Genomic DNA, 24,950 nt, shown 5'->3' with positions numbered 1-24,950 from the left:
CTGCTTAATATCTTGCACAAAGACACTAGCATATTTGAATCAGATTCTTGATTTACGGAATTTCCTATTATTTACTGAATGAAAACAAAGTGATGCATGGAACATAATACATATATCAATAAATAGTATATCAAGAAGTTATAAGAAGGGTTACTTTACATGCTTGCAATTTCTAGACAGTGTCAAAACTGTCAACGGTGTAAAATGTACCATTGAGCATTGACAATAGCTAACTTAACCACCATCATTTTCTCAGGTGAAGGACATCTCACTGGAGGCCACAGGAGCTTTGTGAAGCCACCAGGACACAATACATGGAGAGATGACCAACCAATCACTGTTGATGAGGGAGTGTTACCTCAACCCAGCATGTTATCGTGATAGAGGTTAGTGGAATAGAGTTACATTAAAATGTGTTACTTTGTAAATCAAATGTGGCCTGTTTATTCCAGAAAGGCTCCCCTCAGCTATTTACTGTCTTCCATGTACATCGTCATTTATCTGCCATAGGGGCGCTTGTGAGACTTCCCTACGACATCCAATTCAACTCATGTACTGGTAATAACCTCCTCTCTTCTTGTGTCAGGCTGCAGATATAGAGGCTGCAGGTCCTGGGGTCAAGCAGGAGAGGTCTGAAGGAGAGGAGGACCCACGGCACAGCAGAGACATCCAGACTGGAGAGGATGGACCACCCCCTGTAGAGACAGACACAAAGACTTTAACTGTAACACAAAGGCATTTACTCACAGAGAGACTTGGGCTGTCCTCCTGCTCCCAGCTCAGAGTATTTACTTTACAATAGCCCGAGCCTGAGGACAGTTCATTCCCATCGAGACTCCGGTGACGAGACTGGCAATGATCCGTCTTGTTCTTACACTACAGAGACGGACCCTGGCAACATGCCCTTGGGTTTAGAGACACAAGCTGGTCCATCTCGAGGTGACTTGAACCCGTTCAGTAGTAGTGTATACTCTGAAGGGTGCCTAGATAAGAAAGGTGAGGGTCTGATCGTAGATGATGTGAAAGTGGAGGGTGACGTTCCTCCCACATGAAATGCACATAGACAAATCTAAATATTGCGACCCACTCCCTTTTACACGCGTTCAGGGATCGCGACCCAGTGTCCACGTTGATGGGGCCTTCCGATTCACATGGCCACGTCCTTTTCGATCAGGTATTGAACTCAATCGACAGGGCTAGAGCGCAGGCTCAGGGAGGGGGAGCAACATCAGGCAATATTAAAGAGAAACGGTTCCTCTGCATTTTCTGTAACAAAGGCTTCAGTTGCTCGCAGAAGGTGGAGATCCACCAAAGGGTTCACACAGGGGAGAAATCCTTCAGCTGTACCCAGCGTCACATGCACTTCGCTGAGGCTGGCAACCTGAAGAGGCACCAGAGGGTCCAAAAAAAAAAAATAACACTATCTTTATTAGATTAGTATTCAACCTCCTGAGTCAATACATGTTAGAATCACCTTTGGCAGCAATTAAACTTATGGGTAAGTCTCTAAACACTTTCCACACCTGGATTGTGCAACATTTGCCCATTTATTCTTCTCAAAATTCTTCAAGCTCTGTCAAGTTGGTTGTTGATCATTGCTAGACAACATTCTGTTATTTTTTCTCCTGATAAACTCCCCAGTCCTTAACGATTACAAGCATACCCATAAGCCTAGGAAGAGAGTACTGTGAATATTGTACATGTTTTTTTTTTGCATTTTTATATTTATTTTTGTTTTGGCTCCTCCAGGGTTTTATCACTATGTGATGTGGTCTTGACTCTCAGAGTTGCAGGATCATGATGAAAAGTTTTTTGGCTTGATAGCTAGCTACCTGTCTGTTTGGATTCAAATAATGTATTTTTTTTGTTTAATCTGTTAGGAAGTATTACAACAAGGACGACATGCTGTGTCCAGAGGTAACAGAGGAAGTTCAGGGAATGCTCCTAACCACTGCCAAGATGTGGTGGCTTTTTGTGTGCTTTTCAGCAGCTGTGGCATCACCCAGGTGGGTGCTACATTCCTGGCAATGGAGTACCAGAGAAGCGGCTCCAATGGAGTGACTGACCATTGAGGTGCGGTGGGCTGTTGAAGAGCTCTGGGCCTGTTTTTTCAAACTCTTTGTTTCACCTTGTCTGTCCCATCGATGCCCCCTCCACTGAACCTCCACTGCCTTTCCACTGACCCTAAAACTGCCTCAACTTTATCCCTGAGGCTTTAAATCTCCATCATTTACATTTTTTGTTTGTTTGACTTTTTATAAGCTTTTTGAGAGTCTTTGAAAAGCCCTACACAAGTTCAAAAAAATGTATTCATTATTATATCTGTAACCCAAGTATTCCTAGTAGGCTAGGTCTACTGTGTAGGCCTACATGTTATGTTAGTAAAATAGTTTGAGCCGTTTATTTAAGAGGACGACAATGGAAATAAGTTTTAAAAAAATGTGTGTCATCCTCAATGATTTTAAATGCGTTATCCACGTGGGGTTGTATTGTGTTTTAAAATGATCAAATAAATCTATCTAGAACATGATACAGCCTGTACTTACAGTGAGGGAAAAAAGTATTTGATCCCCTGCTGATTTTGTACGTTTGCCCACTGACAAAGAAATGATCAGTCTATAATTTTAATGGTAGGTTTATTTGAACAGTGAGAGACAGAATAACAACAAAGAAATCCAGAAAAACGCATGTCAAAAATGTTATAAATTGATTTGCATTTTAATGAGGGGAATAAGTATTTCACCCCCTCTCAATCAGAAAGATTTCTGGCTCCCAGGTGTCTTTTATACAGGTAACGAGCTGAGATTAGGAGCACACTCTTAAAGGGAGTGCTCCTAATCTCAGTTTGTTACTCATCAATGATCATGAGGAAGGTGAGGGATCAGCCCAGAACTACACGGCAGGACCTGGTCAATGACCTGAAGAGAGCTGGGACCACAGTCTCAAAGAAAACCATTAGTAACACACTATGCCGTCATGGATTAAAATCCTGCAGCGCACGCAAGGTCCCCCTGCTCAAGCCAGCGCATGTCCAGGCCCGTCTGAAGTTTTCCAATGACCATCTGGATGATCCAGAGGAGGAATGGGAGAAGGTCATGTGGTCTGATGAGACAAAAATAGAGCTTTTTGGTCTAAACTCCACTCGACGTGTTTGGAGGAAGAATAAGGATGAGTACAACCCCAAGAACACCATCCTAACCGTGAAGCATGGAGGTGGAAACATCATTCTTTGGGGATGCTTTTCTGCAAAGGGGACAGGATGACTGCACCGTATTGAGGGGAGGATGGATGGGGCCATGTATCGCGAGATCTTGGCCAACAACCTTCCAACAGTAAGAGCATTGAAGATGGGTCGTGGCTGGGTCTTCCAGCATGACAACGACCCGAAACACACAGCCAGGGTGGCTCCGTAAGAAGCATCTCAAGGTCCTGGAGTGGACTAGCCAGTCTCCAGACCTGAACCCAATAGAAAATGTTTGGAGGGAGCTGAAAGTCCGTATTGCCCAGCGACAGCCCCGAAACCTGAAGGATCTGGAGAAGGTCTGTATGGAGGAGTGGGCCAAAATCCCTGCTGCAGTGTGTGCAAACCTGGTCAAGAACTACAGGAAACGTATGATCTCTGTAATTGCAAACAAAGGTTTCTGTACCAAATATTAAGTTCTGCTTTTCTGATGTATCAAATACTTATGTCATGCAATAAAATGCTAATTAATTACTTAAAAATCATACAATGTGATTTTCTGGATTTTTGTTTTAGATTCCGTCTCTCACAGTTGAAGTGTACCTATGATCAAAATTACAGACCTCTACATGCTTTGTAAGTAGGAAAACCTGCAAAATCGGCAGTGTATCAAATACTTGTTCTCCCCACTGTACATGCCCGTCTGAAGTTTGCCAATGAACATCTGAATGATTCAGAGGACAACTGGGTGAAAGTATTGTGGTCAGATGAGACCAAAATGGAGCTCTTTGGCATCAACTCAACTCGCCGTGTTTGGAGGAGGAGGAATGCTGCCTATGACCCCAAGAACACCATCCCCACCTTCAAACATGGAGGTGGAAACATTATGCTTTGGGGGTGTTTTTCTGCTAAGGGGACAGGACAACTTCACCGCATCAAAGGGACGATGGACGGGGCCATGTACCGTCAAATCTTGGGTGAGAACCTCCTTCCCTCAACCAGGGCATTGAAAATGGGTCGTGGATAGGTATTCCAGCATGACAATGACCCAAAACACACGGCCAAGGCAACAAAGGAGTGGCTCAAGAAGAAGGACATTAAGGTCCTGGAGTGGCCTAGCCAGTCTCCAGACCTTAATCCCACAGAAAATCTGTGGAGGGAGCTGAAGGTTCGAGTTGCCAAACGTCAGCCTCAAAACCTTAATGACTTGGAGAAGATCTGCAAAGAGGAGTGGGACAAAATACCTCCTGAGATGTGTGCAAACCTGGTGGCCAACTACAAGAAATGTCTGACCTCTGTGATTGCCAAGAAGAGTTTTGCCACCAAGTACTAAGTCATGTTTTGCAGAGGGGTCAAATACTTATTTCCCTCATTAAAATGCAAATCATTTTATAACATTTTTGACATGTTTTTCTGGATTTTTTGTTGTTGTTATTCTGTCTCTCACTGTTCAAATAAACCTACCATTAAAATTATAGACTGATCATTTCTTTGTCAGTGGGCAAACGTACAAAATCAGCAGGGGATCAAATATACTGCTCCAAAAAATAAAGGGAACACTTAAACAACACACCCTAGATCTGAATGAAAGAAATAATCTTATTAAATACTTTTTTCTTTACATAGTTGAATGTGCTGTCAACAAAATCACACAAAAATAATCAATGGAAATCCAATTTATCAACCCATGGAGGTCTGGATTTGGAGTCACACTCAAAATTAAAGTGGAAAACCACACTACAGGCTGATCCAACTTTGATGTAATGTCCTTAAAACAAGTCAAAATGAGGCTCAGTAGTGTGTGTGGCCTCCATGTGCCTGTATGACCTTCCTACAACGCCTGGGCATGCTCCTGATGAGGTGGCGGATGGTCTCCTGAGGGATCTCCTCCCAGACCTGGACTAAAGGATCCGCCAACTCCTGGACAGTCTGTGGTGCAACGTGGCGTTGGTGGATGGAGCGAGACATGATGTCCCAGATGTGCTCAATTGGATTCAGGTCTGGGGAACGGGCGGGCCAGTCCATAGCATCAATGCCTTCCTCTTGCAGGAACTGCTGACACACTCCAGCCACATGAGGTCTAGCATTGTCTTGCATTAGGAGGAACCCAGGGCCAACCGCACCAGCATATGGTCTCAAAAGTGGTCTGAGGATCTCATCTCGGTACCTAATGGCAGTCAGGCTACCTCTGGCGAGCACATGGAGGGCTGTGCGGCCCCCCCAAAGAAATGCCACCCCCACCATGACTGACCCACCGCCAAACCGGTCATGTTGGAGGATGTTGCAGGCAGCAGAACGTTCTCCACGGCGTCTCCAGACTCTGTCACGTCTGTCACCTGCTCAGTGTGAACCTGCTTTCATCTGTGAAGAGCACAGGGCGCCAGTGGCGAATTTGCCAATCTTGGTGTTCTCTGGCAAATGCCAAACGTCCTGCACGGTGTTGGGCTGTAAGCACAACCCCTACCTGTGGACGTCAGGCCCTCATACCACCCTCATGGAGTCTGTTTCTGACCGTTTGAGCAGACACATGCACATTTGTGGCCTGCTGGAGGTCTTTTTGCAGTGCTTCTCGTGCTCCTCCTTGCACAAAGGCGGAGGTAGCGGTCCTGCTGCTGGGTTGTTGCCCTCCTACGGCCTCCTCCACGTCTCCTGATGTACTGGCCTGTCTCCTGGTAGCACCTCCATGCTCTGGACACTACGCTGACAGACACAGCAAACCTTCTTGCCACAGCTCGCATTGATGTGCCATCCTGGATGAGCTGCACTACCTGAGCCACTTGTGTGGGTTGTAGACTCCGTCTCATGCTACCACTAGAGTGAAAGCACCGCCAGCATTCAAAAGTGACCAAAACATCAGCCAGGAAGCATAGGAACTGAGAAGTGGTCTGTGGTCACCACCTGCAGAACCACTCCTTTATTGGGGGTGTCTTGTTAATTGCCTATAATTTCCACCTGTTGTCTATTCCATTTGCACAACAGCATATGAAATGTATTGTCAATCAGTGTTCCTTCCTAAGTGGACAGTTTGATTTCACAGAAGTGTGATTGACTTGGAGTTACATTGTGTTGTTTAAGTTTTCCCTTTATTTTTTTGAGCAGTGTACTTTTTTCCCCTCACTGTAACTCATAACTTCCATTTCTCTTTTATCCTGAAAACCCCCACAGTCCTTAACGATTACAAGCATACCCATAACATGATGCAGCCACCAATATGCTTGAAAATATGCACAGTGGTACTCAGTAATGTGTTGTATTGGATTTTCCCCAAACATAACTCTGTTTTAAGGAAAAAAGTTAATTGCTTTGCCATATTTTTTGCAGCGTTACTTTAGTGCTTTGTTGCAAACAGGATACATGTTTTTTATTCTGTACAGGCATCCTTCTTTTCACTGTGCCAATTAGGTTAGTATTGTGGCGTAATTACAATGTTGTTGATCCATCCTATTACAGCCTGTCACGTCCTGGCCAGTATAAGGGTTAATTGTCATTGTAGTTTGGTCAGGACGTGGCAGAGGGTATTTGGTTTATGTGGTTCGGGGTGGTGTGTTTGTTGTAGGGGATTTGATTTATGTATTCCGGGGTTTTGGGCACTGTTCCTTGTTTATGTATTTCTATGTTGATCTAGCTGGTTGTATGTCTATGTTTGGTTAATTGGGGTTGGGACTCTCAATTGAAGGCAGGTGTTGTCTATTTGCCTTTGATTGAGAGTCCCATATAGTAGGGTGTGTTTGTGTTTGTCTTTTGTGGGAGATTGTTTGTGAGCACTGCTTGTTGAGCCTGCCACACTGTTGTTAGTTGTGAGTATCATTTATTGTTTAGTTTTTTTCTGTGGATGCCTTACTCTTTTTTGTGAATTAAAAGAATGAGTATCCATATACCCGCTGCATTTTGGTCTTCCCTGCAACACCACAACATAATTCGTGACACAGCCATTAAACTCTGTAACTGTTTTAAGTCACCATTGGCCTCATGAAATCCCTGAGCGGTTTCCTTCCTCTCTGGCAACTGAGTTGGGAAAGATGTCTGTACCTTTGTAGTGACTGGATGTATTGATGCACCATCCAACGTGTAATGACAATGCCCAAAGGGCTATTTATTCAATGTCTGCTTTTTTAAATTATATATTTTTTTACATCTACCAATAGGTGCAGTTCTTTGCGTGGCATTGGAAAACCTCCCTGGTCTTTGTCGTTGAATATGTGTTTGAAATTCACTGCTCGACTGAGAGACATTACAGATAATTGTATGTGGAGGGTACAGAGATGAGGAAGTCATTCAAAAACCATGTTAAACACTTAATGCACACAGAGTGAGTCCATGCAACTTATGTGACTTGTTAAGCACATTTTTACTCCTGAACTCATTTAGGCTTTCCATAACAAAGGGGTTGACTACTTATTGACTCAGGACATTTCAGCTTTTCAGATTCTAATGAATGTGTAATTGTCTAGGCCAGTGACAAACAAATCTAAATTTAGTTCATTTTAAATTCAGGCTGTAACACAACAAAATATAGAAAAAGTCAAGAGGTGTGAATACTTTCAGAAGGCACTGTAACCTAAAAAGTCTACATATATCTATATCTAAAGTAATGTCATCTAATAAAGCTAGGAAAAACAAATAATGAATACTGGACTCAGTGATATATGTTGAAGTTTATTTCTTGTTGAAATAGTTTGAATTCTATTTTATGTTCTAAGATCACCCGCAATGACCGTTTATTCACAACATTAGTTTTATCCAATACATAAATAAAAATATATAATAAACTGGGTACCCAATAAAAAATAACATTTGAGCGCACTCAATTATCTCAGTTCAGTTCCTACCACAATGTACCAGTCAATTCTCCCTCTATAGAAATGTGGCGACGATGATGATTGTGGAGGCTGTAGAACAGGGGTATTCAACTCTTGCCCTACGAGGTCTGGAGTCTGCTGGTTTTGTTCTACCGGATAATTAATTGGACCCAATTGGTGTGCCAGGTCTAAATCAGTCTCTGATTAGAGAACAATAAAACAAGCATTTGGTAGGAGACTATAACACAGTGTTAAGGACTTCAATGGACCGTAAAGGTGATCACTCTACAAAACTATCATCACCGTGCCCTTAAAGAAATCACACATACTATGGACACATTAGAAACAGTGGATATTTGGAGACTAAATAAACCCGACCTAGTGGGATATACATGGAGGAGATTTAATCAAGCTAGTCGTCTTGACTACTTTCTTGTCTCTTTCTCTCTTGCATCAAAGGTTAAAAAAGTTATAATAGGATACAGAATGCGATCGGATCATCATTTAATTGGCATTCACATAACTCTTATAGATTTTCCAATTGGACATGGATATTGGAAATTTAATCAAAGTTTACTGGAGGACAACTTATTTTTAACTAAGAAAAAATTATTTATAACTGAATTTTTTCCAGTATAATATAGGTTCAGCAAATCCCCTTATTGTTTGGGATACCTTTAAATGTACCTTCAGAGGTCATTCAATTCAATATTCCTAAATAATGAAAAAGAAGTTTCTGGCTAAAGAAACAAGAGTAACAAGGGAAATCCATGAACTAATAGTACAGGTAGATAGCAATAAAAACAATACTACAGAGATACAAAATAAGTTAGAGGAAAAACAAAAAGAACTTGAGGAACTTATTCAAGAACGATCTAATGTAATCTATTACAAAAATAAAGCAAACTGGATGGAATATGAAGAAAAATGCACAAAATTCTTCTTGAATCTCCAATACCGGGACGCTAACAAAAATAATTTGCAGAAACTCGTTACTGAAGACGGAGTTATTATGATTCTCCAAATGATATTTTAAAAGAGGAAGCTAATTATTTTAGGCAGATGTTCTCTTTTCCGTCCCATCCTATCCCACTGAATGAAGATTATGGTAAGGAATTCTTTCCAAATTATATAAAAAAAAGGAAAATTAACAAATGTACAGAAAGATCAGTGCGAAGGCCAAATTACGGAGAAATAACTTTTTGAGGTTATTAAATCCTTTCAGTCTGGAAAAACCACATGGCTTGATGGCATACCGGTAGATATATATCAAGCCTTTTTTATATACTAAAAGCTCCATTGTAAGATTGTTTTAACTACTCCTATAGAAATGGTAGTCGGTCAGGTACTCAACAGGAAGGTCTGATTTCTCTATTATTAAAACAAGACCCAGATGGCAAATATAAAGACCCAGTCTATCTAAAAAACTGCAGGCCCCTTACACTTCAATGTTGTGACGCAAAAATACTAGCGAAATGCATAGCACTCAGAATTAAAAGGATTTTACCAGGTATTGTTCATCCTGATCAGACAGGTTTTTTTACATGGACGATACACTGGAGATAATATACGAAAACTACTGGAAATAATAGAACATCATGAAACATCTAAGAAGCCAGGCCTGGTATTTATAGCGGATTTTGAAAAGGCATTTGATAAAGACTGGATTTTATTTATAAATGCCTGGATTTTTTCAATTTCGGTGATTCTCTTATAAAATGTGTAAAAATAATGTATAGCACCCCAGGTGTAAAATAGTAAATAACGGCTACTTCTCAGAGGTTTGAATTATCAAGAGAAGTTAAACAAGGGTGTCTGCTGTCACCATATCTATTCATTATGACCATCAAAATGCTGTCTATAAAAATCAAATCCAATAACAACATTAAAAGATTAGAAATCCAAGGTTTAAAAACAAAGGTGTCCATGTATGCCGATGACTTAAGTTTTATATTAAGTCCGCAAGCTAGATCCCTGCAATGTCTCATTGAAAATCAAGATAACTTTTCTGTACTCTCTGGACTAAAACCTAATTATGATAAGTGTACAATATTACGTCTTGGATTTTTTTTAAATACAACTTTTACATTACCCTGCAGTTTACCTATAAAATGGGCTGATGGTGACTGGTATTCATATCACAAAATATATAAATAAGCTCTCCACAATGAATTTCAATTGAAAAGTCTCAATGTCAACAGTGAAGAGGCGACTCCGGGATGCTGGCCTTCTAGGCAGCGTTCTTCTGTCCAGTGTCTGTGTTCTTTTGCCCATCTTAATCTCTTCTTTTTATTGACCAGTCTGAGATATGGCTTTTTCTTTGCAAATCTGCCTAGAAGGCCAGCATCCCTGAGTCGCCTCTTCACTGTTGACGTTGAGACTGGTGTTTTGCAGGTATTATTTAATGAAGCTGCCAGTTGAGGAATTGTGAGGCGTCTGTTTCTCATACTAGACACTCTAATGTACTTGTCCTCTTGCACAGTTGTGCACCGGGTCCTCCCACTCCTCTTTCTATTCTGGTTAGAGCCAGTTTGCGCTGTTCTGTGAAGGGAGCAGTACACAGTGTTGTACGAGATCTTCATTTTCTTGGCAATTTCTCGAATGGAATAGCCTTCATTTCTCAGAACAAGAATAGACTGACGAGTTTCAGAAGAAAGTTCTTTGTTTCTGGACATTTTGAGCCTGTAATCGAACCCACAAATGCTGATGCTCCAGATACTCAACTAGTCTAAAGAAGGCCAGTTTTATTGCTTCTTTAATCAGGAAAACAGTTTTCAGCCGTGCTAACATAATTGCAAAAGGGTTTTCTAATGATCAATTAGCCTTTTAAACTTGGATTAGCGAACACAATGTGCCATTGGACCACAGGGGTGATGGTTGCTGATAATGGGCCTCTGTACAACTACAGTTGAAGTTAGAAGTTTACATACACCTTAACTTGGGTAAAACGTTTCGAGTAGCCTTCCACAAGCTTCCCACAATAAGTTGGGTGAATTTTGGCACATTCCTCCTGACAGAGCTGGTGTAACCGATTCAGGTTTGTAGGCCTCCTTGCTCGCACACGCTTTTTCAGTTCTTCCCACAAATATTCTATGGGATTGAGGTCAGGGCTTTGTGATGGCCACTCCAATACATTGACTTGTTGTCCTTAAGCCATTTTGCCACAACTTTGGAAGAATGCTTGGGGTCATTATGCATTTGAAAGACCCATTTGCGACCAAGCTTTAACTTCCTGACTGATGTCTTGAGATGTTGCTTCAATAGATCCACATAATTTTCCTGCCTCATGATGCCATCTATTTTGTGAAACGCACCAGTCCCTCCTGCAGCAAAGCACCCCCACAACATGATGCTGCCACCCCCGTGCTTCACGGTTGGGATGGTGTTATTTGGCTTGCAAGCCGCCCCCTTTTTCCTCCAAACATAACGATGGTCATTATGGCCAAACAGTTCTATTTTTGTTTCATCAGACCAGAGGACATTTCTCCAAAAAGTACGATCTTTGTCCCCATGTGCAGTTGCAAACCGCAGTCTGGCTTTTTTATGGCGGTTTTGGAGCAGTGGCTTCTTCCTTGCTGAGCGGCTTTTCAGGTTATGTCGATATAGGACTCGTTTTACTGTGGATATAGATACTTTTGTACCTGTTTCCTCCAGCATCTTCACAAAGTCCTTTGCTGTTGTTCTGGGATTGATTTGCACTTTTCACACCAAAGTACGTTCATCTCTAGGAGACAGAACGCATCTCCTTCCTGAGCGGTATGACGGGTGCGTGGTCCCATGGGGTTTATACTTGCGTACTATTGTTTGTACAGATGAATGTGGTACCTTCAGGCATTTGGAAATTGGTCCCAATGATGTACCAGCTTGTGGAGGTCTACAATAGTTTTTCTGAGGTCTTGGCTGATTTCTTTTGATCATCCCATGATGTCAAGCAAAAAGGCACTGAGTTTGAAGGTAGGTATTGAAATACATCCACAGATACACCTCCAATTGACTCAAATGATGTCAATTAGCCTATCAGAAGCTTCTAAAGCCATGACATAATTTTCTGGAATTTTCCAAGCTGTTTAAAGGCACGGTCAACTTAGTGTATGTAAACTTCTGACCCACATGAATTGTGATACAGTGATTTATAAGTGAAAGAATCTGTCTGTAAACACTTGTTGGATAATTGACTGGTGTCATGCACAAAGTAGATGTCCTAACCGACTTGCCAAAACTATAGTTTGTTAACAAGAAATTTGTGGAAAAAAAGTTTTAATCACTCCAACCTAAGTGTATGTAAACTTCCGACTTCAACTGTATGGAGATATTCCATTAAAAATCAGCCATTTCCAGCTACAATAGTGATTTACAACATTAACAATACCTACACTGTATTTCTGATCAATTTGATGTTCTTTTAATGGACCAAAAATGAGCTTTTCTTTAAAAAACAAGGACATTTCTAAGTGACCCCAAACTTTTGAACAGCAGTGTACGTCCAGTAAAACATGGTGCAGCCAATTGTACATGACTCATCGAGTGGCAGAAAGGTTTGGGAGCCCATTCCCGGCCACCCAAACAAAATAACAAATGTATACTGTCTCAAAATGTCAAGATAATAACTCTACATTTCGAGATAGTATAGAAAATAGTATAGAACATATATATAGAATATGTTTCTTCATTTGTAGCATCTATCCATGTTGCAGAGATAGGCACAGCCGGCAAACGTGTGGTGAGCTGGCATATGCCCCAACACTTTTGATTCAGTGATAAAAAATATTGACACAAAAGCATTGAAAATAGGGACAAAGTACTGTTGTTTACACTGATTTGCTTCATGATTTGACAACTTGTGCACAATTAATCAGACTTTCAGTCTGATCAACTGTAGCCTACTGATAACAACCACATCTTCGGGTAGCCTAGAGAAGCATATAGGCTCTGATCCCCTCCTGCCAGGGGAAACGAAGCGGTAACGTTGTGTATTTATATCTTAAGCTATGAATTTATAGCCTAAAATAGCCCTATTTATTTGTGTTAAGAAAAATGTGAATGCGATAAAATGTAGTTTATATTCAAACTTCGGGTGGATCGTCTACCTAGACCTTATCAATCCAAAGTTATTGCCTGGAATTAATCAATCAACGCAATAGTGATGACATACTGTGTGAGTAACTTTTAATGCAAATGCCTACACAATGCAACCCTGCTTAAAGCAAACTGAGCCCTGTTAGTTCTATTGTCCAATCGCAGATGTCTATTTTTTTTAAAGCATATGACCTGATTAGAAACAATCTGGTCCCATCATAGCTCATATAAAACCGTTTTATAGCTGATTTATTACTACCCTCCAAATAGGGTCCGAAGTTTTACCTGGTTAGGTTAGCCGAGTGGTTCTCAAACCTCTCCTCAGGGATGCCCAGATGTTTCACAATGTTTTAGCCATGAACTAGTTCAACTGATTCACCTAGTCAAGGGCTTGATGATTAGTTGACAATTAGTTGACAATTGAATTAGATGCGCTAGCTCTGGGATGGAAACTGACTATCCTACCCATCCTCGACTTCGGCGATGTCATTTACAAAATAGCCTCCAACACTCTACTCAGCAAACTGGATGCTTTCTATCACAGTGCCATCTGTTTTGTCACCAAAGCCCCATATACCACCCACCACTGCGACCTGTATGCTCTAGTCGGCTGGCCCTCACTACATATTTGTCGCCAGACCCATTGGCTCCAGGTCATCTATAAGTCTTTGCTAGGTAAAGCTCCACCTTATCTCAGCTCACTGGTCACGATAACAACACCCACCCATAGCACGTGCTCCAGCAGGTATATCTCACTGGTCATCCCCACAGCCAACACCTCCTTTGGCCACCTTTCCTTCCTTCTCTGCTGCCAATGACTGGAACAAATTGCAAAAATCGCTGAAGCTGGAGACTTATATTTCCCTCACTAACTTTAAACATCCGCTATCCGAGCAGCTAACCGATCGCTGCTGCTGTACATAGCCCATCTGTAAATAGCCCATCCAATCTACCTACCTCATCCCCATATTGTTTTTATTTACTTTTCTGCTCTTTTGCACACCAGCATTTCTCCTTGCACATCATCATCTGCACATCTATCACTCCAGTGTTAATTTGCTAAATTGTAATCACTTGCTACTATGGCCTATTTATTGCCTTACCTCCTCACGCCATTTGCACACACTGTATATAGACTTTATTTTTTTTCTATTGTTTTATTGACTGTACCCTTGTTTATTCCATGTGTAACTCTGTGTTGTTGTTTGTGTCGCACTGCTTTGCTTTATCTTGGCCAGGTCGTAGTTTTAAATGAGAACTTGTTCTCAACTAGCCTACCTGGTTAAATAACAGTGAAATAAAATACAGTCTGGCTTTTTTTTCTCCACCAAGGCCCCTAAGGGTCTCCATAGACTTAGGCTGGTGCTTGACAGTCTGCCGTTCAGTTCTGTGGACAACGAATCCCACTGTCAGGGCGGGGATACAAGCATCTCGTCATTATATCCAGGATCTCTGGTACCGTATTGCAAAGAACAGAGCGCATTCCTTTTTATTTAGCCACACCATTTGCACTATGACGCTAACCAATAACATCCTTTCTCTACAGGAAACCATGACCAAGAACAATTTCCACGTTAGCGTTTTTATTTTTGCTATTTTTACGTTTATTAACACCAAGTGATTTAAAAGTATTACTAATTTAACTGCACAGCATCACATATTTACCCCGTGTAGTCTTTAATTCGCGTTGGAGACAGGACTTGGTTGATTGACGTTATCTAGGTAACGCTAGCTAGCTGCTAACGGTAACTAACAATGGCTAACTGTATGGTTTTTCACACTCAAATTGCCTCCATCATGGAGGTGCTAGCGAATTCAGCCGTGGCAGAGATCAGTAAACTCGTAGACGACGACTATGCAGTGTTTCGTTTGGAAATAACGCAAAGCCAGAAAGAAAACAGGACATTGAGGAGGAAACTACAGCTACTGGAACTGAAGGTAGCACGGGAGCGCGCAGAGAGGACAATGCGAGAGCGATACAGAGGAATGGCAAGAGGTACATTTTGCAGAAGGCCAAGGCTGCGGGGGCTCTCGTCCCGTTTCGCATGTGTTTAGAAGTGTTACCTAGAATTGCGTCTTGCTCAGTTTTTGATAGCTAAGTAATCATGGGTTAGTATTGCATACTATCTTGCACATTTGTTGTATTTTACTTTTATTTCACGAGGCAGACAAATTAAGAACAAATTCTTATTGCAACAAAGACACTCTCATATTATAACCAGATGCTTGATTTACTGAATGTACTATTATCATACTTTTAAAAATGTGACGCATGGAACATAATCAATCAATAAATAGTATGTCAACAAGTTATGAGAAGTGCTACCTTACATTCCTGCCAATTGTAGACTGTGTAAATAGTGTATAATATAGCATTGAGCATTCACATGATCTAATTTAACCACCCCTTTCCCCCAATCACTCTCTTAGGTGAAGGACATCTCACTGGAGGCCACAGGAACGTTGTAAAGCCAGCGGGACACAACGGGTGGAGAAATGACCAACCAATCACTGTTGATGAGGGGAGTGGAACCTCAACCCAGGATGTTATCGTGATAGAGGTTAGTGTCATAGTGTGACTTAAAAAATTACAGTACATCAAATGTGACTTGTTCATTTCAGAAATGCTCCCCTCAGCTATTCACTGGCTTACATCAATATTTATCTGCCCAAGGGAAGTTTGTGAAACTTCCCTATGACATTGTCATCCAATCCAACCATTGTACCGATTTATAACCTCCTCTGTTCTTGTGTCAGTCTGTAGATGCAGAGGCTACAGGTCCTGGGGTCAAGCAGGAGAGGTCTGAAGGAGAGGAGGACCCACGGCACAGCAGAGACATCCAGACTGGAGCAGTGGCTGGAGTGGCGCCCCCTATGGCCACAGAGGACCTGACCGCCTCGCCCCAGGGTAGGACCCGATGCAGCATCCCGGAGGTCAGTGGAATGCTGAACGCCGCCCTCAAGTCAGAGATGGACGCCGAGACTTTAACTGTAACACACCGGCTCTTACACACAGGGTCTGATCACAGATCAGACCCCAGATCAGACCCAGAGAGACTGGTGCTGGGGCCAGTTGTCTGTCCTCCTGTTCCTGGCTCAGATTACTTACCAGTATTTCATCAGAGCCAGAGGACGGTTCATTCCCGTGGAGATGGTGAGGTGTTAGACACTGGGGTTGATGATCTGTCTTGTTCTTATGATACAGAGATGGACCCTGGCAACATATCCTTAGGTTTAGAGACCCAGACTGATCTGTCTAGAGGGGACTGGAACCGGTACAGTAGTAGTGTATACTCTGAAGAATGCCTAGATAAGAAAGGGGAGGTTATAGTGGTAGATGAGGTGACTGTGAAAGTAGAGGGCGATGCTCCTCCCACATGGAATGCAGATAGTCACCTAGGAGACGGACACTCACAGGGCAGAGATTTCTTAGATTACAGGGGCAGCTTAGAGACAAATCTAAATGTCACAACCAATTCTCCTTTACACGCGTTCAGGGATCGCAATCCAGTGTCCACGTCGATGGGGCCTTCAGATTCACACGGCCGTGTCCATTTCGATCAGGTATTGAACTCAAATAACAGGGCTAGAGCCCAGGCTCAGGGAGGGGGAGCCACATCAGGCAATAGCAAAGAGAAACGATTCTTCTGCATGTTCTGTAACAAAGGCTTCAGGTGCCTCCAGAAGGTGGAGATCCACCAGAGGGTCCACACAGGGGAGAACCCCTTCAGTTGTACCCAGTGTGAGAAGAGGTTCTCCCGCCAGGACCACCTGAAGAGGCACCAGATGGTCCACACAGGGGAGAAACCATTCAGCTGCCCCCAGTGCGAGAAGAGGTTCTCCCGCCAGGACCAGCTGAAGATGCACCTGAAGGTCCACACGGGAGAAAGGCCATTTGTCTGTACACACTGCGGGAAGAGGTTCTCAGAGAGGAGCTACCTCAGGATACACCAGCAGAAAATGCACACTGCGCTGGTATAGAGTATAGTGACATGTAATCAAGATGAAAGTAAGGTGGTCCTGACGGCGTCCCAGCAAAATAAATAGTGGGGTTACGCCGAACCGGTAAAACATGAAAAAACTGTATTATACCTTTATTTTTCATTAGGCTACCGCATATCAGAGGCATGAACAATTTGCGAATGGACTTGAAAACGAGTGGTATAAGTTATTCTCCAAAATGCAGTGTGGTTCGACGAGAGCACTGACATTTTTCCAAGGCAGAGATGAATGGCTGACACAGAGACACGTGTGGACAGCAGTATAAATTCTGCCGTAATGAAAATCTCCAAAATGTCATTACACTTTGTGGTGGTTTGTGTGACAGATGTCTCTTTCCATTTCCATGTTTGGAGGCTGGAAATACAGTGCTTTCAGAAATGATTCATACCCCTTGACTTATTCCACATTTTGTTGTGTTACAGCCTGAATTCTAAATTGATTAAAAAATATTTTCTCTCACCCATCGCAACATGTTTTTAGAAATGTTTTCATATTTTGTAAAAATGGAATACAGTTATCTAATTTAACAATTCACAATCCTGAGTCAACACGTTATAATCATCTTTGGCAGCGTTTACATCTGTGAGTCTTTCTGGGTAATTCTCTAAGAGCTTTGTATACATGGATTGTAAAATATTTGCACATTATTATTTAAAACATTCTTCAAGCTCTGTCAAGTTGGTTGTTGATTATTGCCAGACAGCCGTTTTCAACTCTTGCCATAGATCTTCAAGTTGATTTAAGTCAAAACATTTGTCTTAAGTGTATATTTGGCCTTGTGTTTTAGGATATTGTCCTGCTGAAAGGTGAATTAATTTCTTTGTGTCTGGTGGAAAGCATACTGAACCAGGTTTTCCTCTAGGATTTTGCCTGTACTTAACTCTTAACTTCCGTTTCACTTTTATCCTGAAAAAACCCACAGTCCATAATGATTACAAGCATACCCATAACATGATGCAGCCACCACTATGCTTGAAAATATGGTGAGTGGTACTCAGTAATGTGTTGTATTGGATTTGCCACAAACATAACACTTTGTATTCAGGGCAGAAAGTGAATTGCTTTACCACATTTTTTACAGTATTACTTTAGTGCCTTGTTGCAAACAGGATGCATGTATTGGAATTGTGTTATTCTGTAGAGGCTTCCTTATTTTCACTCTGTCAATTAGGTTAGTTTTGTGGAAGTAACTACAACTTTCTTGAGCCATCCTCAGTTTTCTCCTGTCACAGCCATTAAACTCTAACTACTTTAAAGTCACCACTGGCCTCATGATTGAATCCCTGAGCGGTTTCCTTCCTCTTTGGCAACTGAGTTAGGAAGGACGCCTGTATCTTTGTAGTGACTGTGTATTGATACACCATCCAAAGTGTAATGAATAACTTAATGCTCAAAGGGATATTCAGTGTCTGCTTTAAAAAAAAATATTGAAATAGCTATAGGTGGCCTTTGCGAGGCATTGGAAAACCTCCCTGGTCTTTGTGGTTGAATCTGTGTTTGAAATTCACTGTTTGACTGATGGACCTTATAGATAATTGCATGTGTGTGGTACATAGATGAAGTCATTAAAAAATAATGTTAAACTCTATTGCTGAACTTATTTAGACATGCCATAACAAAGGGGTAGAATACTTAATTACTAATTAATTAGTAAAAACGTCAAAAAACAATTCCACTTTGACATTATGGGGTATTGTTTGTAGGTAGGCCAGTGACAAAAACACTCAATTTAATGCATTTTCAATTCAGGCTGTAACAACAAAATGTGGAAAAAGTCAAGGGGTGTGAATACTTTCTGAAGGCAATCCTGGCCCTGGACCCTGACTCTAGATATTATAGAGACTGGGTTAACACAGCTAACCTGTTAGGTCAATAATATGGTGTTTTTAATTAACATTTTGTTTGCTTTATAATCATGAGATAAATTAAACTAGCTATTAGCTAGCTAGTTAGTTATACCTAGGTAGCTAACAAGGTTAGCTGTCTTTTCTCAAAATGAACCTCATTGTGCTTCTACATCTGCATTGCTTGCTATTTGGGGTTTTCAGGCTGGGTTTCTGTATAGCACTTTGACTTCTGCTGATGTAAAAAGGGCTTTTTAAATAAATTTGATTGTTTGATTGTGGCTAGCTATTTCTTGTCCCTTATGCTAGCCTTTACAGCCAAATATGACTTCAGGAAAGTAAAAAATAAAAATCTATTTAACCTTTATTTAACTAGGCAAGTCAGTTAAGAACAAATTCTTATTTACAATGATGGCCTAACCCAGACGACGCTGTGCCAATTGGGCGCCGCCCTATGGGACTCCCAATCACGTCCTGTTAGGATACAGCCTGGAATCGAACCAGGGTCTGTAGCGACGCCTCTAGCACAGATGCAGTGCCGCCCAAAAGTATTCTAGACCATTTCTCCCTCTTGCTGCATTTAACAGTGAATTTCAAACACAGATTCAACCACAAAGACAAGGGAGGTTTCCCAATGCCTCGCAAAGAAGGGCATCTATAGGTATTTCAAAATATATTTTTTAAAGCAGACATTTAATATCCTTTTGACCATGGTGAAGTTATTCATTACACTTTGGTGTATCAGGAGCAGATAGCATCAAAGTAGTGGAATGGGGTAGTGGGTTTTTAATAAGTGTAGGTTTAGTTGGGTGTTTTTTAATATATATTTATTGTTTGTCTTTTTTCCCCAATTATTTTATATCACAAAGTATAATGGATTTATATTATAGTCCAGTTGGGGGAGGTAATGCAACATACTGGATGCCAACCGCCGTTAAACTCCAAAGAAGAAGAAGAAGAAGAAGAAGAAGAAGAAGAAGTAAACAGGAATCAAGAACACATTAGCGTTTTTATTTATACAACAATGGAACTCGAAATATGACTCATTTAACTGTACAGCATCACATACTTATCCCATGTAGTCTTTAATTCGTTTTGGAGATAGCGTCTTTCGTCTGAAAGACGCTATCTAGGTAACGTTCACGTTAGCTAGCTGCTAACAATGGCTAACTCGAACTGTATGGCTTTTCACACTCAAATAGCCTCCATCATGGAGGTGCTAGCGAATGCAGCCGTGGCAGAGATCTGTCAAGTCGTAGACGACGACTATGCAGTGTTTCGTTTGGAAATAACTCAAAGCCAGAAAGAAAACAGGGCATTGAGGAGGAAACTACAGCTACTGGAAATGAAGGTGTCACGGGAACGCGTCCTCGCCAGCCCCAGAAGTGTCAAGATACTCGACCGATACAGAGTAACGGCAAGAGGTACATTTTTGCAGAATAGCCCTGGCAATATGTGGAAATTGTTACTTTTTCATGAAAACATTACACTTGAGGGTGCGTTCGTAAATTCACTCTGCCTATCTACTCCGATTTCAGAGCACTTTCGTCTGCCAGAGAGCGCAGAATAACTGTTTAATTTACGAACGCGCAACACCCGTTAAATATGACCGGTGTCAGTAAACGTCGGCAAAAAAAAAAACGTTATTAAAATTGTTGCCAGTGCAGTTTGTCACCAACGCTCTACATAACATGAAAACAGCCTAACCAGCTCTGATAGGGCAAGTAAAATGATCAGAGTGAGATGTTCTCTCGTGTCTGGAAGTAACAAGCCAACTTTAGCCAGTTAGATTAGGTGCTTGACTGCAGTTGTGAGGTCAGAACGCTCGGATGAACCCAGCTCCTCGGTCAGAGCTTTACAAACACACTGTTGGTACACAACTACAGTTTTGGGGCCCTGAACACATATGGAACCATCGTAAAAAAACTCATCGTGGAGGCTTTTTTTTCCATTCCGCCATAACCAGATAATGTGTTTTGTGTAATATCTCCAAAATCAAACATGTTACAGAAAAGTTTATGTATACCCACCCCTATGTTTTGATGGTCAATGACTACAAGGATGCCATGCACAACCTCAAACCTAATTTTGCTATTCCACCATAACCAGACAATGTATTTTCCGTAATATCTGCTGAATCAAATATGTTAACACAGAAAATGTGATTTTCACACCTACATGGCCAAAAGTTATACACCCATTGATGACAGGTGTATACAATCGAGCACACAGCCATGCAATCGCCATAGACAAACATTGACAGTAGAATGGCCCATTCGTCCAATTTCTGCCCTTCTAGAGCGGCCCCGGTCAACTGTAAGTGCTGTTATTGTGAAGTGGAAACGTCTAGAAGCAGCAATGGCTCAGTCACGAAGTGGTAGGCCACACAGGCTCACAGAACGGGACCGCAGAGTGCTGAAGCGCATAGCTCGTAAAAATCTTCTGTCCTCGTTTGCAACACTCACTACTGAGTTCAAAACTTCCTCTGGAAGCAACGTCAGAACATCGGGAGCTTCATGAAATGGCTTTCCATGTCCGAGCAGCCGCACGCAAGCCTAAGATAACCATGCGCAATGCCAAGCGTCGGCTGGAGTGGTGTAAAGCTCGCTGCCATTGGACTCTGGAACAGTGGAAACGTGTTCTCTGAAGTGATGAATCATGCTTCACCATTTGGCAGTCCGACGGACAAGTTTGGGTTTGGCGGATGCCAGGAAAACGCTACCTGTCCCAAATACATAGTGCCAACTGTAAAGTTTGGTGGAGGAGGAATAATGGTCTAGGGCTGTTTTTCATGGTTCGGGCTTGGCCCCTTCGTTCCAGTGAAGGGAAATCTTAACACTACAGCATAGTGACATTCTAGATGATTCTGTGCTTCCAACTTTGTGACAACAGTTTGTGGAAGGCCCATTCCTGTTTCAGCATGACAATGCCCCGTGCACAAAGCGAGGTCCATACAGAAATTGTTTGTTGAGATCGGTGTGGAAGAACTTGACTGGCCTGCACAGAGCCCTGACCTCAACTCCATCGAAAGCCTTTTGGATGAATTGGAACGCCAACTGCGAGCCAGGCGGAAACGTGTTCTCATCATTACCCGACCTCACTAAGGCTCTTGTGGCTGAATGGAAGCAAATCCCTGCAGCAATGTTCCAACATCTAGTGGAAAGCTTTCCCAGAAGAGTGAAGGCTGTTATAGCAGCAAAGGGGGGACCAGCTCCATATTAATTCCCATGATTTTGGAATGAGATGTTCAACAAGCGGGTATCCACATACTTTTGGCCATGTAGTGTATGTTTTGATGTTCAAATACAACATCATAAACAGTTTCGACAATTATATAATGGTGGCCTGCCATGGGAAGATATCCAATGAAATCTGCATTTCTCACAACATACACCATAGAAAATTATTTCTGTTGATTTTTTTTTTTTAAGAAAGAAAAGAGAAACCTGAAAGTGAATTGCAGTTTTAGGGGCAATACGGAATCAATTTTTGGGGGATTCTGCTTTACTGAAAATGTATGCATAGAGTTAGCCCAATATTGGACTAAAGTAGCCTAATCTTACTCCTTATAGTCCAAGGACTGTTCTGTTTAAAGGGGAATTGGCTCTGGAAGCCAAAACAGCCAAATACTATTTCTAAACATGAATCGATTCTCAATTGCAGTACTGTTCTAGAAACAAACCTTTTACTTTCATATCATATCAAATTATTTCACAAATGCAAAATACACACTTACTGTATTAACTGGATTTAACAAAGTTGCAACCGGCCAGTATTTTTCAGTGACGTGTTTGTGGCGTCTGTCTTCCGTTTACACAGGTGTTCGGAGACACATATAGCTAATTAGCACAGGTATTCCACTCTGTCTTCCATAAACAAGCACTGTAATATGGCTGTGTGGGAACCCTAATCCTATAAAGGTGTGTAGTAAATTATTTCTTGCTGATATGAAAGATGCATTCCTTATGTTTCCAAAACTGTACCGCAAGCGATGAATGTTAATGTTGAAAACAAGTGTTGGGCCTCTTAACAAAACTACCCTGCTCAGAAGATACTATCGTCAATAGGGAAAGGAAAAGGGGATACCTAGTCAGTTGTTCAACTGAAATGTCTTCCACGTTTAACCCAACCCCTCTGAATCAGAGGTGCGGGGGGCTACCTTAATCGACATCCACGTCTTCAGCGCCCGGGGAACGGTGGGTTAACTGCCTTACATTGGGGCAGAACGATAGATTTTTACCTTGTCAGCTCGGGGATTCGGTTACTGGCCTAACGCTCTAAGTGCTAAAGCAGTTCGCGTCTACGAATGGAGTCAGCCATTGACACCAAGCTAAGGCAATAGCAAGCAGGATTCTGAACGGGACAGGGACATATGTCTGGTCCCCCCACTTTAACTTTTAACTCCATAGACTTCAAGAAGGCTTTGGAAGTATGTATGGTGTTACTCTGGAAGATTGAGGTTCTATGGTATACTTATCAAGATTGTTACAAACATGGACACTTTGACTACTTCAAGGGTAGTTAAACCAAATGAGTACCTTGTCTTATTTTAAGTAGAAATTGTGCACCAATATTACATTTAAAAGCCTTTTAACTTAATATTCCTTTTATTATAGACCACGTGGACAATTTCATAAGTCAGATTTTTCTATATGAATAAAGACTTCCTAAGTTGCCACAATTCAGCATTTCGACATGTCCTTCTGACATTCTAGGTAGAGTTTAACCCAGTTAATCCCAACATTTCTCCCAATTTTCACCATCATTGTAAAGCCACTGTTATATTGTTGCTTTCACCAAGTCATTTCTGAACATTGTTATTTATTTCACGTGATTAGTGGTTCATCTAATAAAACGAGGGACAGACATTTCATATGAAGGTCAAACCTGTTATGTGAACTCGTTTTAATATAGTGAAACTATTCCTTTAAAAAAACGAAATTCTAAAGAAACATTGAACATCTAATAGACTAATCAGTGTAAAAGCTGAGCTGGTTCTACTCTTTTTGGCCATTTTCTGGTGTTTTGTGTAGGAAAACTGAGCAGGTCGAGCATAACACGTCAACTTTGTTACCCATAGATAAAACATGTCTAGCCTGTCTAACAATGATTCTTGTTGTTGTGAAGCTCACATTCGATTGCCCCTCCCTGTTGCACACAACAAGCTTCCATTCCCCCTGTCACAAGGGGATTTTATGGATGATTTAGGATGAAATTTTAAACCATGTTACTTTATTTGGCACTTAATAGGAACTTACTCTACACTACCCAACATTTGGTGGCACAACCCTCAATTATGGGCAATACCACAGAGTTTTCAAACCCAGTTCCAAGTGGCCAACACAGGAACACCTTGCACAGCACACTCGACAGACCCGACAGGGGTTTGGGAAGTCAATGGGAGAAGTTAGTTGTTACATTTTCTCAATCTGAAGGCACGATATAGATTCCAATGTCTCAAGTAGCTGAACATGTCATCACAACAACCTGTTCTAATTTTTGTCAAAAACAACTTTATACCAAAGGAGTGCCTTGGATTTGACGGTCTGCACGTGCACAGTCCGGCAGGACACAACCGTTAGACCCGATGATGTGTTTCTGCGCGTGAGCTTAGCTAGCTAACGTCGCTATGACATCGCCTACAGGCCTGGTCAGGATTTATATTAGAGAAGCAGTTCCTCGACCTCTTCATGTTCAGTGCCTATAGAAAGTCTACACCCCCTTGAACTCTTCACAAAAAAAACCCGACCATTTCTCAGAACAAGAATAGACTGACGAGTTTCAGAAGAAAGTCCTTTGTTTCTGGCCATTTTGACCCTGTAATTGAACCCACAAATGTTGATGTTCCAGATACTCAACTAGTCTGAAGGAGGCCAGTTTTATTGCTTCTTTAATCAGTACAACAGTTTTCAGCTGTGCTAACATAATTGCAAAAGGGTTTTCTAATGATCAATTAGCCTTTTAAAATGATAAACTTGGATTAGCAAACAACGTGCCATTGGAACACAGGAGTGATGGTTGCTGATAATGGGCCTCTGTACTCCTATG

At 41.6% G+C, this 24,950-nt stretch overlaps 1 protein-coding gene and 1 pseudogene across 1 annotated transcript; both read left to right on the top strand.

Moving 5' to 3' along the window:
- Positions 1–14,549: 14,549 nt before the first annotated feature.
- Positions 14,550–18,318, top strand: LOC106602614 (uncharacterized). The gene is made up of 3 exons (XM_014195362.2): positions 14,550–15,052; positions 15,487–15,617; positions 15,814–18,318. Exons 1-3 carry the CDS (start codon positions 14,812–14,814, stop codon positions 17,035–17,037), a joined length of 1,596 nt encoding a protein of 531 aa, XP_014050837.1. The 5' UTR covers positions 14,550–14,811; the 3' UTR covers positions 17,038–18,318.
- A 1,511-nt stretch (positions 18,319–19,829) lies between these two features.
- LOC106602609 (uncharacterized) overlaps positions 19,830–24,950 on the top strand; it is a 79,777-nt pseudogene continuing 74,656 nt past the window's right edge.

This window comes from Salmo salar, chromosome ssa04, assembly GCF_905237065.1.
Source record: "Salmo salar chromosome ssa04, Ssal_v3.1, whole genome shotgun sequence".
Lineage (NCBI taxonomy): Eukaryota > Metazoa > Chordata > Actinopteri > Salmoniformes > Salmonidae > Salmo > Salmo salar.
This window is presented reverse-complemented; position numbering and strand designations above follow the sequence as displayed.